The 16,089-nt window shown below is 51.4% G+C and overlaps 8 protein-coding genes across 8 annotated transcripts; 3 read left to right on the top strand and 5 right to left on the bottom strand.

Annotated features, from left to right (window-relative positions):
• Nucleotides 1-1,449: 1,449 nt before the first annotated feature.
• Nucleotides 1,450-4,388, bottom strand: CDV56_101946 (uncharacterized protein; the record flags this gene model as incomplete). The annotated part of the gene is made up of 6 exons (XM_026755565.1): nucleotides 1,450-2,487; nucleotides 2,547-2,884; nucleotides 2,949-3,403; nucleotides 3,463-3,630; nucleotides 3,703-3,895; nucleotides 3,962-4,388. The coding sequence occupies 6 exons, from the start codon at nucleotides 4,386-4,388 to the stop codon at nucleotides 1,450-1,452; spliced, it is 2,619 nt and encodes an 872-aa protein (XP_026609778.1).
• Nucleotides 4,389-5,592: 1,204 nt separating this feature from the next.
• CDV56_101614 (SEC14 family lipid-binding protein) lies at nucleotides 5,593-6,773 on the top strand (the record flags this gene model as incomplete). The annotated part of the gene is made up of 4 exons (XM_026755233.1): nucleotides 5,593-5,705; nucleotides 5,757-5,898; nucleotides 5,976-6,353; nucleotides 6,420-6,773. The coding sequence occupies 4 exons, from the start codon at nucleotides 5,593-5,595 to the stop codon at nucleotides 6,771-6,773; spliced, it is 987 nt and encodes a 328-aa protein (XP_026609777.1).
• A 231-nt stretch (nucleotides 6,774-7,004) lies between these two features.
• Nucleotides 7,005-7,658, bottom strand: CDV56_101487 (uncharacterized protein; the record flags this gene model as incomplete). The annotated part of the gene is made up of 2 exons (XM_026755106.1): nucleotides 7,005-7,535; nucleotides 7,599-7,658. The coding sequence occupies 2 exons, from the start codon at nucleotides 7,656-7,658 to the stop codon at nucleotides 7,005-7,007; spliced, it is 591 nt and encodes a 196-aa protein (XP_026609776.1).
• A 658-nt stretch (nucleotides 7,659-8,316) lies between these two features.
• Nucleotides 8,317-9,800, bottom strand: CDV56_101156 (acyl-CoA dehydrogenase family protein; the record flags this gene model as incomplete). Its single annotated transcript, XM_026754775.1, has 4 exons — nucleotides 8,317-8,450; nucleotides 8,502-9,109; nucleotides 9,161-9,411; nucleotides 9,468-9,800. The coding sequence occupies 4 exons, from the start codon at nucleotides 9,798-9,800 to the stop codon at nucleotides 8,317-8,319; spliced, it is 1,326 nt and encodes a 441-aa protein (XP_026609775.1).
• An 894-nt stretch (nucleotides 9,801-10,694) lies between these two features.
• On the top strand, nucleotides 10,695-11,300 carry CDV56_100930 (YbhB/YbcL family Raf kinase inhibitor-like protein; the record flags this gene model as incomplete). The annotated part of the gene is made up of 1 exon (XM_026754549.1): nucleotides 10,695-11,300. The coding sequence occupies one exon, from the start codon at nucleotides 10,695-10,697 to the stop codon at nucleotides 11,298-11,300; it is 606 nt and encodes a 201-aa protein (XP_026609774.1).
• Nucleotides 11,301-11,792: 492 nt separating this feature from the next.
• CDV56_100594 (MFS transporter) lies at nucleotides 11,793-13,375 on the top strand (the record flags this gene model as incomplete). The annotated part of the gene is made up of 2 exons (XM_026754213.1): nucleotides 11,793-12,053; nucleotides 12,104-13,375. 2 exons carry the CDS (start codon nucleotides 11,793-11,795, stop codon nucleotides 13,373-13,375), a joined length of 1,533 nt encoding a protein of 510 aa, XP_026609773.1.
• Nucleotides 13,376-13,490: 115 nt separating this feature from the next.
• On the bottom strand, nucleotides 13,491-14,685 carry CDV56_100408 (alcohol dehydrogenase family protein; the record flags this gene model as incomplete). Its single annotated transcript, XM_026754027.1, has 4 exons — nucleotides 13,491-13,548; nucleotides 13,592-13,636; nucleotides 13,686-14,516; nucleotides 14,567-14,685. 4 exons carry the CDS (start codon nucleotides 14,683-14,685, stop codon nucleotides 13,491-13,493), a joined length of 1,053 nt encoding a protein of 350 aa, XP_026609772.1.
• Nucleotides 14,686-15,480: 795 nt separating this feature from the next.
• CDV56_100123 (uncharacterized protein) lies at nucleotides 15,481-15,696 on the bottom strand (the record flags this gene model as incomplete). The annotated part of the gene is made up of 1 exon (XM_026753742.1): nucleotides 15,481-15,696. The coding sequence occupies one exon, from the start codon at nucleotides 15,694-15,696 to the stop codon at nucleotides 15,481-15,483; it is 216 nt and encodes a 71-aa protein (XP_026609771.1).
• Nucleotides 15,697-16,089: the final 393 nt, after the last annotated feature.

Below are 16,089 nucleotides of genomic sequence, written 5' to 3'. Positions count from 1 at the left end.
ATCATATTACCAGATTACCTGCAATCTGACAGAATATTACTCTTATTACAAATTCATAGATCACTGTGTATATGTGGCTCATGCAACACTAATCACAGCCTTTCATAACAGCATCACCCCTTTCTGGGAGGCTAGCATCCAATAACTTATCCCAGGGGTACAGAGAGAGGAAATCAAAATTAGGCAACACAATTCTCTTGACAGGGGAACTGCAGTGGAGCGTTGCTTTCCATGTCTATTGGATTGTTGATCAGAGCAGGTGGAGCAGTGTGGCTAGTGTCAGCCCTAAGGGGCGAGACATCCCCATTCATTTCCTCTTGGGGTTCTTGGCAGTCAATGCCTCTTCTCCTGTAGTGATTGTTTCTCTTGGCAGATTGCAGTGAAACAGAGGCATGGAGATCTCAGACCCCGGATTGTTGCTGCCATGGATCACTACGAGGAAGAGGTGGAGGTTGACCGCCACAAGTATGAAATGGAATGCTGGCATCTGCGAGGCCAACAAAGGGCTGCTTTCTCGGGTATTCCACGTCTTCTCAGGACCTGACAGTCTCTCTCGGCTTCTCCAGATTGATCGCTTTGTGGACCCTAGGATTGTACTGCAGGGCCAAGACAGGCGAGGCGTGGATGCGTCCCCAGCTAGCTGCAGCCCCGGCGATGCGCTGGGGATTTATTTCTTCTGCCTGATCCCTTGCTAGATTTCAATCATTCATATACTCTTGCAGTTCTTGGTTGCTAACAATCGGGCATATCGAGTGTTCAATTACTGCTTATTCTACCTTAAAGACACGATGTCCTATCCGCAACAACCACAACAAGGATAGTATGTACTCAGCCATCGCAGCTCATCTCGATAGAGCGCGTTCTGACGAAATGACTTGACAGTTATCCTCCCCCTCAGGGGCAATACCCACCTCCCCAGCCATATCCACCTCAGGTAGGAGTCACATATTGCCAAACACCAACGGACCATACTGAACCTCTAGATGCAATACCAAGCCCCGCCTCAAGAGGAAAAGAAGGATCGTGGATGTTTAACTGCTTGGTTTGACTCTCCGCCTGTTCAGGTGAATATTACATACTGATTGATCCCAGTCTGATGGCCATGTGCTGCTGTTTCCTGTGCGAAGAGGCCTGCGAGTGCTGTATCGAATGCGTCGAATGCTTGTGTTGTGGATGCTGAGCGATAATTTTTGATTCCCTGTTGTTTCCCTGCTGGGAATGCAAGTTCTGGTTTCTCGTTGCAATGTTGTTCGGATATTGGTCGCTTAGTGGCAATGAATGACACTATGTCTGACGACTCTCAACTTCCAGTAGCCCTATCAAATATGACACCCTTACGAGGCATGAGGGTCCCTGATAACTGTTTAGATTGCAATCTATAGTAGAAGGAAAAATGCTTTCTGGCTCCTTCTCCCAACTCGATGTCTGAAGATAGATATAATGAACTAACTAGACTACCACCGGAAGAACCAAGTACGACTCATAAGTGCAGCCTGAGTAGATGGAATGCGTGCCTTCGTTGACTGTCTCCTCGTGGAACTGGACGACATCCGGTGTCTTGTGTCGGAAGCTATCATTGCCTTGGATGCGCAGCTGGAGCACCTCGCCCTCGTGGAAGAGCGTCGATGTTGGGAGAATCTCAATGTCCACGGGAACAATCTCCCCGGGGCGCAGCAGCAGTCGGCGCTCATGGGTATGGAAAGGACGGTCGATGGTCGTCTTCGCATTATCTAGTTCGCGGTGACTGACACGCAGCCAGCCCAAGCCCAACGGGCCATCGTCAATCATGGAGAACGCAACGAACGGGGTGATCTTGCCCTCGCAATCGAGCTTGTCGAGCTGCACGAACAGATCCATATCCTCGCCGTGGTCGGTTGACACCCACAGCCGCAGCCGCATGGTGCCGGTCAGCTCGGTTTCCTGGGAGAACCGGTGATGGAACAGGACGCAGTCGTCCGTCACCCGAGACTTGTAACTAGCGACGGCGAGGGAGGCAGGCAGCTCGTCAACGAGCTGCCGCGACTGCGCGTCAAGGTACTTCTTCGTGTACTTGGTGCGGGCAAGGGGCCACTCCTGCTCGTCGCGGAACGCGCCCACCCAGGCGCGATTGCGCACCTCGAGGCGCACACGCGGATAGCTGTCAATCTCGCTGGTCTGGCCTTTGAGGAATTTCTGAAAGAAGGCTTCCTGCCGGCGGACGCTCTCCGGCTCGAAGAAGTATCGCCACTTCTTGCGGCCGTGGACCTCGAGCCATTTCTCCTTGGAACTGATCCCCATGAACCCGTTGAGGGTGCCGCGAGTGTGCATGCCGTGGTCGCCCCAGTCGGCGACGACGTAGGCCGGCACGTTGATGCGGGCCAGGTCTTGCACGCATTTGGACCGGTGGTAGTCGTCCAGCAAAGGGTGGGCCTTGTTGTTGGCGATCAGGTCCTCGACCAGGTTGACGCCGCTGCGGCACGACCACTGGGTGAAATGCAAGAACTTCGTCTCCGGGATTCGTGCGTGAGTGTCCAGTCCAGGTCACACAGGGGAGTCATCACACGCACATCCGACGATGCAGGTGAGCCGGGTCGCCCTTGGAACCGACTGCGCCAGAAATCATGCCTCAACTGTTCTTCTTGACGGTCAAGAACTCTCGATTTGATCCAGTTCCTCTGATCCTCGATTCGGCTTTCCGGCATCAACGCCAAGCACGTGTGTAGTATCTGTTTGATGGTTTGTTGGCATCGTCTCACTACCCTATTTCCCTGCGGCATACTGCTAATCGCGTCGAGAGCTGTTTTAAGTATGTCGACGAGGCCGGGAATAGTGTACGTCGGCAGATTTACCGACCCTCTGACCAGAAGGACAACAGCGGCTAACAGCGTCAGGGATGCATTGAGAGCTGGTACTCGCCATCAGTCTCAGTCCATGGGGGGTTGGTCAGAGAACGGACCTGGGGCACTTACTGTAGTACGCGGAAAACCACCATATCGGCAGTAGAGCCGGCCGCTGCATGCTGTAAGAGATGAGCTTGACAGATGAGACTGCACAATCTAGACAGGAGGCAACACTGGTGTTCATTCCCTCGTTGTAGTATTGATCACAAACATCCGAGTCCAACTTCTTCTCCAGCATGTGGTAGAGCACAGCGCGATGGAGCAAGGCCCGAACATTCAAGTACCGCAGACTGAGGAGTACCTGGGCACGCTCTTCTTGCAATGGGCCTGGTTGGGGATCCTCGGGATCGAGACCGTATGTAGAAGAGGCAAGTAATGGCAGGTACGTCATTCTCCAATCTTCGAGTCTGCTTTCAATGGCAATGACACGCTCTAGCAAAGCTGGCAGCGAAGCAGACATACTGCTTTCCAGATTACGGTCATAAACGTCCTCGATAATCTCGCCCAGAATAAGGTTCAAAGTACTAGTAGAACTCAGCAAAAATGAGAATAAAATATACAGGAAAACGAGCTTTAAACCTACGACGTGTGTGTGAATGACGTGCTGGTGGACAACGTCGCTGAAGATGGGTCCTGAAGATTGATTCCTGTCTTCCTCGTACCGAGGCACTCCGTCGGAAAGGGGAGATGGGTACTGGTGATATAGGCGTTTGGAATAAGAGGTGGACGACCGAAAGTCATGCTGCACATTCTGTTGACAAGGGACAGAGATGGTTAGAGTAGCACGAGAAGTGGTAGCGGACAATGCCAGATGCTAACATACCGATCCATCATAACGCACATCCACCAGACTCGAATCCGCATTTCGCCATCTATTGGAGGCACTCGTTCCGTGATTGCGGGACGGTAGAGCCCAAGCTGGAGCGCACCATGCACAACGTATCCCAGGAGCGACCAGGTTTCATCCCAGCACTGCGTGCCCTGAGAGTACTGTAGACCGAGGAGCAAAGCTTGTACTGGCCAATCGTTAGCCGCCAGCAGTGCACAATTCAAGATATACCCCCTCGGGCGTAGCAACATACTTGATTCAATGCTCGTCATATGAGCTATAATCCCGGGAATCATGACCCGTGCTCTCTGGAAATACTCGTAAGAAAAGGCCAGGTTATCCTCTGACGGTGGATCCAATTGACCCTGGATAATGGCAAATGCCATGCACATGTTGAGGATACAATACTTGACAGGCTCCAGTGTATTGTTTTCGCTTTTCTGCAAGGAGGCAATATAGCCGAGCACCATTGTCTCTCTTATGTAGGGAAAGACATGCCCGGTATGTGTGAAGAAAATCTTCACCAAACGTTGCATCTCTGTCGGGGCCGGTAACATGAACGGGTCCTGTGTAGTCCGTGATGAGTCGGTTAGCAACACCGGTTCTCTGGTGCTCTGGCAGACGGGTGTGCTGGATCTAGAGATTGCGCTGATTCCTTCCCAGGTCGCGATGAGTGACATGTTAGATGCTTTTGGACGTGGCAGGTCTCGGATAGCACGGACGATGCGGTCCAAGAACGCGGCGTGGGATGTTGGACCTTGGTTGGTCAGGCTTCTTCGAGATAGATACTTGCAATCTGGACGGCTCGCTTACCGGAATGACTCCTTTCTCGCTCGTTTGCAAAAATGATGCAGCACATGCCATCGACCCGATGTTGTGAGTCCCTCGCAGACGTCGGCAAAGGTACGCTTGATAGCCATGAGTACACATTCGAGAACACTTTACTCTTGGTCATGACCGTGTACATGAGCTGTTCCACTCTGGTCAATCGTTCTTCCACTCATACCCAAGGATCTTTTGCACTTTTCCGAGACTGGGGCCGGCATTGGCTTGATGGGGGGCGATAATGGCACTGAAAGCCCATCTGAATGCACCCGTCACACACAGGCCGACCACCATTGCAACGGGTTTTGCGATAGCGACATTGCTCACAAGCATGGGCCGTCCGTCTTCGTCTGCATTCTTTGAGATCCGGGTTTGTCGCGGTATTCATCATGAGGGCACAGAATGCAGTAATACCTCTTTACAGACTGCTGGTCCTGCTGAAGTGGAATTGGGTGCATAATATAAGTCTATCCTGAGTCTTTGAGAGTGCTACGTTTACTTCAAGTTCATTGTATTGAAGCTCAATCTTACTCCAGCACCAGCGAGTTTGGTTGACCCGGTCAATCACAGATCCGGGTAGACTCATCCGTTCTCCACTAACCTTCCATAGGTATCTTCTACCAGAGGTACCCTCCGGGACAGAATAGACCGATCATGAACGGGGATATGATCATTTGGCACTTTCGCGAGCCTCAACCGTGGCTTCTATTGGTTATATACTGCAGTATCGATGATTGATTCCCCCGCCGCTGCTGAATTCAATGTCCTAACTCCCAAGGGCCTTCTTTCGCAGGTGGCTGTTAACACTTGCTTATTCAAGCATCATTTGTTATTATGGGTATCTAGATCTTTGTTTCTGACATTCGAGAAGATCTCCCTGCTGTTGTCCAGCACGATGGCGACACATAGCTGATTATATATTAACTGATATTTCAGAGACATCCATCAATCATCCAGGCAACTTCTCATAGACTGTTCGATTGGCTGTCTCATATTCGTATTTGTCGTCGACTCATGGCTCATCTATTCTGACAATTTGAGTCCTAATAACGTATCGCCATGGTCCATTCAGCGGCTACTAGAGAGATATTGGATTTATTCAAGAATCTTCTCCGCGAACATGGCTTTCAGAAGTTCGATCGAGATCAGAATACCGATGATGACACCCTGATGTACTGCCCTGGATATGATATGGCGATGATGCTTGGCTAATCAGTACCCAGGCGCTTTCTGGCCGCCAAACAGTTTGACCTTCAGGCTGCCTTCCGACAATTCGAATTCTTTCAGAAGTGGAGAAGACAGCATCAGATACGGCACTTCTACGAGGAGCTTGATGTTGAAGCATACGAGCTGACCCGGCAAATGGTATGGGTCTTTATCCCACTGGTCCCTCGCCATGAAAAGAAGGCTTTCTAACCTGTGTCAATACCATGGCCATATAGTACCCACAATGGATCGGTCGGCGAGACCGCGATGGTCACCCAATTTACGTATTCCCGGTGAAGTATCTCACCAGGAAGAAACTTGATGAATACCTCGAGCAGATTTCTGCTGCCCCAAAACCCGCCAGCCATGAGAAGTCCCCCGTCCCCGCATTCGAGCTCCATTTCCATGCTCTGTATGAGAATCTCCTGCAATTCGTCCTGCCGCTTGCCTCTGAGCTTCCACGCCCTGATCAATCCCGTCCGGTGTCGTCCTCGACGCACATCGTGGACATTAGCGGCGTTAGTCTGCGGCAATGGTGGTCCATCCGTAAGTATCTCCAGCTGGGCAGCACGCTTGCAACAGCCCATTACCCGGAAACTCTAGGACGAGTCTTTGTAAGTGACCCACTCCGAAATAGTCTGGTCAACCAGTCCTCCGTCTGATCGAGCTGACATGTCTAGGTGGTCGGAGCCCCGGCGTTCTTCAAATCTGTTTGGGAAGTGGTCAGTCAATGGTTTGATCCCGGTACCCGGGCAAAAATATCCATCTCGTCCTCCTCGGAAGCCAAATCTGCCCTTCTTCATCATATCGACGCTTCGGATCTGCCCCGGGAATATGGCGGCAATCTGGACTGGAAGTGGCAAGACCAGCCTAATCTTGATCCCGCGGCAAGAGCGCTGGTGGACGAGCTGTACCACAAGACGGACCGGGGCGAGGTGTTCCACAAGGGGCCGGTGATCTTCCAAGGTGGTTGTATTCGGCTGCTGGGCTCTGTCAGTGGGGAATCGAGACGGAATGCTTTCTGTCAGCTTTGATCCGTCTCTGTAAGTCATGTATCTTTACTACAAATGGGGAGTAGAATGTATAGAATAGTCGCATACAAATCCGTTGTCTTTCCACTGAGTGTAGATTTACGATGTCACTCTATATGTTCCTACGTATTGATGTTATAAACATCCAATCACCAGCTTTTAATAGGCTTTCCGTTTCTTCAATCAACCGCGCAAGTAAAGAATCATCTCAAGCGCAGGTAACCATCGAGTATCTCACTTCCTCTTCGGCAGGTCAATCGCCAAATCCAGAATCTTTCTCACTCCCGGACGCAGCTTCACTCGCGTAAGCCAGGCATAAACATTCGGGAATTCCCTCTCCAGCTCGATCCCATTATCCGAAGCCCAAGGGACAACCTCCATCCAGGTCACAAAGGAGATATCCGCATAGCTCAGTCTTCCACCGACCAGATACTGCCGTCCCTCTAGTGCACGGTCAAGAACACCCACCACCCGTCTGATCTCGTTCACGTACCGATTCACCGCGCTCGGTATCCGCTCAGGATGGTGGACCCTGAACCAAACCGCCTGCCCAAAGTACCGACCCTGCCCGGAGGACTGGAAGTAGAGCCACTGTCTCGCATGGTGAGACTCCGCGCTTCCTGGTGGAAAGCTGATGGTCAGCGACGGGTCGTATCGTTCAACCAGGTATTCGATGATGGCGCCCGACTCCCACAGGGTGATCCCGGTGTTGGAATCCTCGATCGCGGGGACGCGGCCGTTGGGGTTGATGCGCTCGAAAGCCGGCTACTTCATCTCGCTGAACTCCAGTGGCTTGTGCTCGTATGGCAGGTTGAGTTCCTCGAGGACCATGGCGACTTTTCTGGGGTTGGGTCCGGCGCGGTGGCCGTAGAGGATGATTGGGTTCATGTTGGAGGTCGGTTTAAACCAGGACACGCGGTTCATGGGGCTAGGGGCAGGGGAAGACATCATTTCATGCTATCCGTGAGTCTGTAAAACTGCACGTCTTAGCAGTTTGCTTGGGTATGCTTGTTGGCCTAGGATCAATACTCGACTCTCCATCTGTTTATCCGGTGGAGTCGGGAGGGAAATAATAGGGTCCAGGTCTGTTTGTGATCCTGCTCTACTTTTCAAAACATACATCTAATTCGTCGCATTCTTTCATCGTCTTGTTTGCCCGACGGGCCAATGGACCTGCCGACGGAGCAGCGTCTACCGGACTTTGATCCACCATTTCCCGTCATATACTTGGTAATTCGGGTATATATTGGCTAATGAGGATGGGTGAGATAACCTAGGAACCTTCGACAAATATCCAGGCACGATGTCATCCGCGGGTATGCATCTCTGGCTCGGGACCGATCAGTCCAGCTCATTGCACCAGCTTTCACCTGTCCGGGGTTTCGAAGGAGTCAAAATAAAATGAAGGAGGATAAAATTGAAGAAAATTGGGTGCAGTCCGAAAGCTTATGCGTCTACTGTTCGGTATCTTGTACATTAGCAAATATACTTCTTCTGGTGACTTTGCTGGCCAGGATTTCGTAAAACGAGATTGCCACAGCTATCATCACATCTTTGCCTGTTGTGCGAGTTTCTTCTCCCCCGCTTGATAGATCTTGACCAGTTGTCGCACGGCCAAATCCAGAAGGACGTCCTCTGATCCACCCGGGATTCGCGCTCCAGGAACATCTCGTAGAATCGCTATCACAAGTCAGCGTAAAGCCAGAAACTCTGAAGGCGAGAGGAACCTACCCTCGACCAACTCGCCCTGTCCACTGGCGGTGAACCCAGCACCACCAAACAACAAAACCGCACACTGAGCACATTCGTTGAGCACGATAGCCGCCTTCGCCTTGGCCAGCGCCGTGATACCTCCCAGCTGTCGATCGGCCTCCTCTTTGCTAAGATGACACAACTGGTACAAGATCTGCTCCACCCACGCCCACATCGTCTCAAGCTCCGCGCCTGCCTTGGCTAGCCGGTGCCTCACCACGGGTTGATCCATGAGTGTCTTGCCGAAGGCCTCGCGCTTCATCGTGTACTGGAAGGCGGCAGCGAGGGCGACACGGGCCTGGCGAGTGACGCCAACAGCGATGGTCAAGCGTTCGTGGTTGAAGTTGGTCATGATGATGCGCATGCCGTCGCCTTCGCGGCCTATCAGGTTGCCCACGGGGACTTTGACGTCGTCGAGCTCGATGTATGTCGTTCCGCCGGTGATCTGGCCGGAGACCTTGAGTCGACGCATGGTGACGCCGGGGTAGCCCTTGAGAGGGACAAGAATGACTGAGAGACCAGCTGCGCCGGGGCCACCGGTGCGGACGGCCATGGTGGTATAATCCGACCAGATTCCGTTGGTAATCCTAGTTTATATCAGAAATGTCCATGACCTGTGATATAGTCTCGGAGGGTACCATTTCTTTGTCCCATTGATGATGTAGTACTTCCCATCCGGACTCTTCGTGGCAGTGGTGGTGATATTGGCGACATCGCTTCCCGCTTCTGGCTCCGTGATGGCAATGCAACCACGTTTCCTTCCGGTGAGGAGATCAGGAAGAAAACGTTCCTGCAGCTCCTTGCTACCGAACTTGATGATCGGAGGAATACCGAAAGCGAAACCAGCGCTCAACGAGGCCCCCGGTCCAGCCAAACCCGACCGGGCCATCTATCACCACAGTCAGCTTTCTGCCATTTTGTTGGCTGTTTTCTCATCCATCATACCTCATCGCAGTAGATTCCGGTATGTAAATAATCCCATTCCTCGACCTTCACCCCCAGAATATCATGGATTCCCAGTCTCTTCAACCAGTCCACAGGCAATGGGGCGGGCAGATTCGGCAGCAACATGTTATGCTTGCAGAAATCCTTGAAGACATGTTCGGGAACTGTGCCTGCCTTCTCCCACTCCATTGCATGGCTGAGGAGGTGCTCCCATGCGAATGCGCGGCAAGCTTTCTGGAATCGACGATGGCTGGCGGTGTAGTATGGGGACGGGAGACCCCGCAAATATGGGGGCTCGGAGAAGGGGATGGGGTTGGGAGAGACGTCAGCCATGGCGTGGGTAAGGTACTGACGAGATCGATTTTGATCTTTGAATAACTCAGATAAGATCTCGCAAAGAATTGTATAGTTTAAAAGTAGAATTATCTGTAGGTGTATCTCTGTTTTCCCCGCATCTCCAATTCAGCCGAGGCCAGCGATCCGAGGCTTTCTCTCTTCGGCCAATCACGTGCCGTTCTTGTGGATTCATGCATTCGCATTTTGTGCATTTTTGTCATCTTAATACCGTTGAGCATGAAGGTGTTTCGGGAAACTTGGAGATGTTGAGGAAGACTCCGAGAAAATCCCGGAGAAAGTCTTGAAAGAGCTGGTGTTCGTCTTGCCAGGATCTCAGAGTCAAGGCTCTTCGTCCAATGACTCTCTCCTGTCCTATGGATATTTTAGGATATCAATTTCTTGAGAATAGGTAGACTCATAACACAGGCCATGGTGAGTGGAAAAGCTGTCTTCTGAATTAATGGAATTGCTTCAGGCATATACCATAACTATTAGTCCTTAGCATCCTTGCTGTTGTCTCATAATGTGACAGTATCAGCTACAGCTCCTTATTTCTTATTTTTGACATTTCTCTCATCGAAGACATGAGACTTGTTGTGATAAGCATCTCCTGGTGAAGCATATTGAGCATAAAGTCCCATACTGAGTATTCAGGATTGGTATCTTCCGCACTCCTCGAAAAGAATGCAAATCGCCTTAATATGCAGGCGATATCTAAACCCCTTTATCTCCGATTTCCTGCATAACCACTTCAACGGTTGAGCTAACCCCGAAGCCGTTTCCGAGCCGGTTCAGGCATCTTGCATCTGACAACCCTCTTATAATGCTATCCTCATCAACCAGCATCGCCACCTCATATCCATAATCATACACCAAGTTCTGTGCACCCCAATGGAGTGGATCGAAAGAACCCTATCGTGGCTCCTCGCCAACCGCAAGGGCCAGGACGCAGGCCTCATCCAGCATACCCCTCCTTTCACAGAGCATCCCGAACCATCGGTCGCGGTTGAATGTCCAGATATCGGACCATCCGGCTCAGAAATCCCAGTCAAATACAGCTTCTTTGGAGAAAACCTCTTCCCGACCCTCAAATGGTCCGTGTCGCCGGCCATCGCTGGCAACATCCAAGAGTGGCTTCTTGTAGTTGAAGATCCGGATGCACCACTCGCTGAGCCTGTTGTGCATGGTCTATACTATGGTATTCCTGCTAGCAAATGCAGTGTGTCGAACGAGGACTTTAAGCCCACCGCTGCGGGAAGTCATGTCCTAAGGGGTGGGTTCAGGTATGGGGCCAACCGTCGGGGAACGATCTACATTCCCCCGCGTGGAATGCTGGGCCATGGACCGCATCGGTACTTTTTCCAGGTGATTGGGTTGTTGGAGCCATTGGCTGTAAGCAAGTTGAGTGCTGTGGCTACCAAGACGGAGATTGTGGGTTTGATTGAAGGGAAAGTCGTGGCATGGGGACAGTGGATGGGGGTTTGGGAGAGGAAGTAACAATGATTTTTCTGCTCTCTGACTACGGTATCTCTGCTGTATATCTTCTCATAATGGACACTGGGATCTGATATCATTCTACTTTGTAATTGTCTGTATCATGCTAGAGTGCCGGTTATCCGATGGATGACTCAGGCAGCAGTCAAGCTTTCCCCACCTCATCCATCTGGTTGCATGACAATGTGCACAGTTACAGAGAATTTCATCTACTTATTCTATAAGTCGAATCTTATCAACTACATATGCACTATGACATAGGTTGTCACTTATCAAGTCCTGCAAAATATCTACCACCAAGTCCCTGGGCTTAGACACTCAAAGCCGGTGCCGGCCCTGAACCGGGCTTGCCAAAATCCTGTCCACAGTCTGTGCGGCCCTAGCTTAAATACATTTCTTTGGTATCAAGACCACAAAAATCTTCTGGTTTCACAAATCACAACATCCGAGAAAAGGTGACAGTGACACCAGATCTGTCCTAGGAACCCTATTTCCATGTCGGATGAGAAGCAGCAGCAGCAGCAAGATCCTCAGCAAGAGGCCATCGCCAAAGAGACACATCCCGGTCAAAATGTTACCACCAAGTATTTCTCAGTTTTCACCACCAACGAGAAGAGAGCCATTGTCTTGATGGGATCTCTGGCCGGCTTCTTCTCCCCGCTCTCTTCCAGTATCTATTTCCCGGCGCTGGACAGTATCGCTTCCTCGCTGCAAGTATCTATCACCAAGATCAATCTTACTGTTACAACCTATCTGGTACGTATCATCAAATAAGAAGTCTTGAGCGAAATCACTAACTTGCCCAGCTTCTTCAAGGAGCCTCGCCGATGTTGATCGCCGGCTTCTCCGACAAAGTAGGTAGACGGCCGGCATACATCATCTGCTTCACCATCTACATCGCTGCAAACCTCGGTCTTTCGCTCCAAAACAGCTATGCAGCTTTGATGGTGCTTCGCTGCATCCAGAGTGCCGGAAGCAGTGGCACTGTTGCTTTATCCAACGGCCTCGTCGGCGACATGATCACCTCCGCCGAACGAGGCTCATACATTGCCTTTGCATCGATCGGGCTGATGCTGGGCCCGTCTCTCTCTCCCATCATCGGTGGTCTGATCAGTCAATATCTGGACTGGCATTGGATCTTCTGGTTTTTATTAATCCTCAGTGCTGTCTTCTTCGCCATTTTGCTCCTGTTCCTCCCCGAGACGTGTCGCAAAGTCGTCGGTGATGGATCCGTTCCCCCGCCGCCTCTGAACAACAACGTCACCGATATCATCCGTCATCGTCGTCGCAAGAGAGCTGGAATCGCCGTGGACCAAGCGACAATTGCCGAGCACCGCAGGAACTACCGCTTCCAGCTCCCCAACCCCCTCCCGACCCTCCTCATCGCGTTCGAACTGGAAACAGGCCTGATCCTCCTCGCCGCAGGATTGGTATTCGCCGGGTTCTACGCCGTCATGACCGGCGCATCCACCTCTTTCCATGAGATCTATGGTTTCAACGATATCCAGTCCGCACTGATGTACATCCCTATCGGCGCAGGCGGGATTGTTTCCGCCTTTGTTACCGGCCCCCTAGTGGACTGGAACTACCGCCGCCATGCCATCCGTACTGGCCTGCCCATCGAGAAAGGTAAGCAGAGCGATCTCAGTAACTTCAATGTTGAGCGAGCCCGGCTGGAGATCGCCTTGCCGGCTTTCTACATCTGCTGCGTGATGATGATCGCCTACGGATGGGTGATGAACCAGAAGGTCAATCTTGCCGCTCCGGTGATCCTTCTGTTCATCTTCTCGTTGGGTCTTAGCTGCGCATCGCAGGTCTTGAATGCTCTCTTGGTGGATTTGTGGCCCAAAAGGTCTGCTGCTGCGACGGCGGCGAATAATCTGTTTCGGTGTGAGTTGGGTGCCGGGGCGTCGGCGGCCATTGCGCCCATGACGAACGCCATGGGACATGGGTGGGCGTATACAACACTGGCGCTGATATGTGTGTTGTCGTCTGGGTGTTTGTGGTGGACGATGTTCTTTGGGATTCGATGTCGGCAGAAGAGGGCACAAAAGGAACAGGCGAGACGCCGCAGTTGAGAAGACTTCTGGCCACTGAGAATGTAGCATATTCTTGTGGGTACATGCATCAATTCAGATATATATGAACCGCTCCCTTGGCGAGCATAATAACACAGATACTTCTTTACAGCTATTACTTTCCGACTTCAAAGATTACCTTCTGGGTCTTCATCTGATTAAAATCGTCATACCTGCGATTGTTAGCATGATTGAGAAGATAGGCGAAGGACTTACGCTGTGAGAGCCTCCGACAGCGGTCGAATATCAGCCGTCATGAACCTAGGCATGGTCAGCCGTGTCTATCAGAATGGAAATTGCATATACACACTCCAGTGAGTCCTGTTTCTTCACCAGCAATTCCAATGCATCTCCAAATATACTCCGGACGGGACACCTCCCCATCTGAACCTGCAAATTCTTCCCATACGCCTCGTTCCCCGTCCAGGGAATCTCCCCGTTATGCACTCCCACACTCGAGATCCGCCCCCACGGTCTCAGCAACTCAAACGCCATCCGTAGCGCGCTGCTATGCCCAACCACCTCAATAGCAACATCCGCCCCCCGCCCATCCGTCAACTCGAGCACTCTTTCCCGCAGGCCCTGCGCATCCGTCTGGAAATTCCACGGCTCCGCACCCAAGCTCTTCGCTCGCTCCAGCCTGTCCGGCACACTATCCACCGCAATCAAAGCTCTAGGTCGATACTCCAACGCGCTGATCAGCGCACACAATCCCACAGGCCCACACCCAGACAGCACGACAGTACTCCCCCGCACAACCCTCTCATCCCATCCCCGGAACGCATTCCGCGCCGCAAAGAACCCCGTCGGGAAGATATCAGCCATCAGAACCAGTTTCTTCTCGTCCACGGCGGGCGGCGCCCCGACGAGCGTGGCATCGGCTAACGGGACACGCACGTACTCCGCCTGCCCGCCGTCCAGCACCGCGGAGCCGTACAGCTTCCCCTTGGCGCACCGCGAGGAACACCCCTGGGCGCAGTAGAAGCATTCGCCGCAGCTTATGGTGAAGGGGGAGACGACCCGATCGCCCCTTTTGAAGTTCTTGACCGCGGCGCCGGTTTCGATGACTTGGCCGGTGAATTCGTGGGCCATTACGAAGCCTGTGCTGGAGGGTTGGTGGCCGCGGAAGACGTGGAGTTCGCTTGCATCTCGTTAGTATACTGTGATTCAGGGTGAGGGGGGAAGCCTGACCTGCCACATAGCGCTGTGTAGCGGACTTTGATGATCGCGTCCGTGGGATCCTGGATTTGGGGGATAGGGCGCGTTTCCAGCGCGACCTCCAATGGGCCTTTGAATATCACTGCTTGCATTTTGATGGTAGTGTTCTGAATCCTTGGTCAGACACAGAGGTGGGTTTTCTGCTTTCATATATCTCTATCAAGCCTCTAGGTGATCGACCCCGCGACCCCGCGTCTGCGAAATGAGATACCTCGGCTGGGCGCTGGGCATACGAATGCCGACAGATGAACATACAGACTCTAATAAGACTCGTCATATTCTCTTCGTTTAGGCAAGAACGCCATTCTTCGAACATGCATCCTATCGAGACTTGATGAAGATCGGGTGAAAATATTACTCTACAGACCAAAATCTATCCCAGCAGAAAAGACCCACCGTGTTTGAGCATCTCTCTTTCTTCTCGACACTTGGACAAGCCGGAGTCACGAAGTATTCTCGTATATGCTATTGAGTCGCTTACGCTCTCAACAGCCGATATGACATGGAGCCAACCGCAGGCTCCGTGTAATCTGTTCTACTTGGACCACACGCAATATAACTTTCGCGGCGATGAATTAGAGAGCAATGTCCTCAACATTTCCTTAGAGTAAGCCGCTTCCTGGGGTCTAAAGACACTCTGACTCAGGAGGGGGTAGCAGTACGCCAGGGTTTTCAATCTTATAGATAGTACATTATTATGACCCAGGTTCGCAAAAAAGTATCACGTCATTCAATCATCCCTCGTTAATCCATATTCCGGTCCATCTTATCGATTCATCGAGCAGAAGATAGTCACTTGGCTTATGAACGAGAGCACATTCCCATCGGAGCTATAACATAAATCAAATATTAGCATTCAAGATGATCAAGTCAAACTAAACAGGATATCAGGGAGTCTTACTATATCGCATAGAACTAAAGTCGAGCTCCCTCTGGTATTGATATTCTGGCGTCGACTTTGGCGATTGTTCTTTGCCGGCTACTAGCGTGGCAGCATCACTGTAGACAGAGGACGAGTCGTCCTTGGCAGACTTATGGGCTTTCTCTGCCGCCTGACGCTGCGGTTTGGATGATTTGAAGGGGTTTGAGAGTTTGAGAGGCATGATGAAGACGTGAACAGCTGATTTGTGTCTTTCGTTGATTGTAAATATCATTTTGGGTCTTCAGAGCCTTGAGCCACGCCTGTATTTATATTTAAGCTCTCCAGGCATAAGGCATCGGAGTTGGCCAGCCCTCTCCCTGTAGATACTCCGAAAATTCGAACTCCGAATCCATTTTGCCTAGCAGGTTGAAACGATGGAACCTAACCATTGGATGCCATTTTTCAAGGGTAGTGTTACAGTGACACCCTGAGGATATAACGTAATCCACGGCCGAGCTACGCACTTTCGCCGCTCCCACTACGTTTTTTAAAGCTCTTCAACTATCAACACCAATAAATTAAACTATCTGGAATATGAAATAAATAGCTATTTAATAGGGCAACTTCTTATTGT

This window comes from Aspergillus thermomutatus, assembly GCF_002237265.1.
Source record: "Aspergillus thermomutatus strain HMR AF 39 chromosome Unknown NODE_418, whole genome shotgun sequence".
NCBI lineage: Eukaryota > Fungi > Ascomycota > Eurotiomycetes > Eurotiales > Aspergillaceae > Aspergillus > Aspergillus thermomutatus.
The sequence above is the reverse complement of the archived record's forward strand: the minus strand, read 5'-3'. Positions and strand labels throughout refer to the sequence as shown.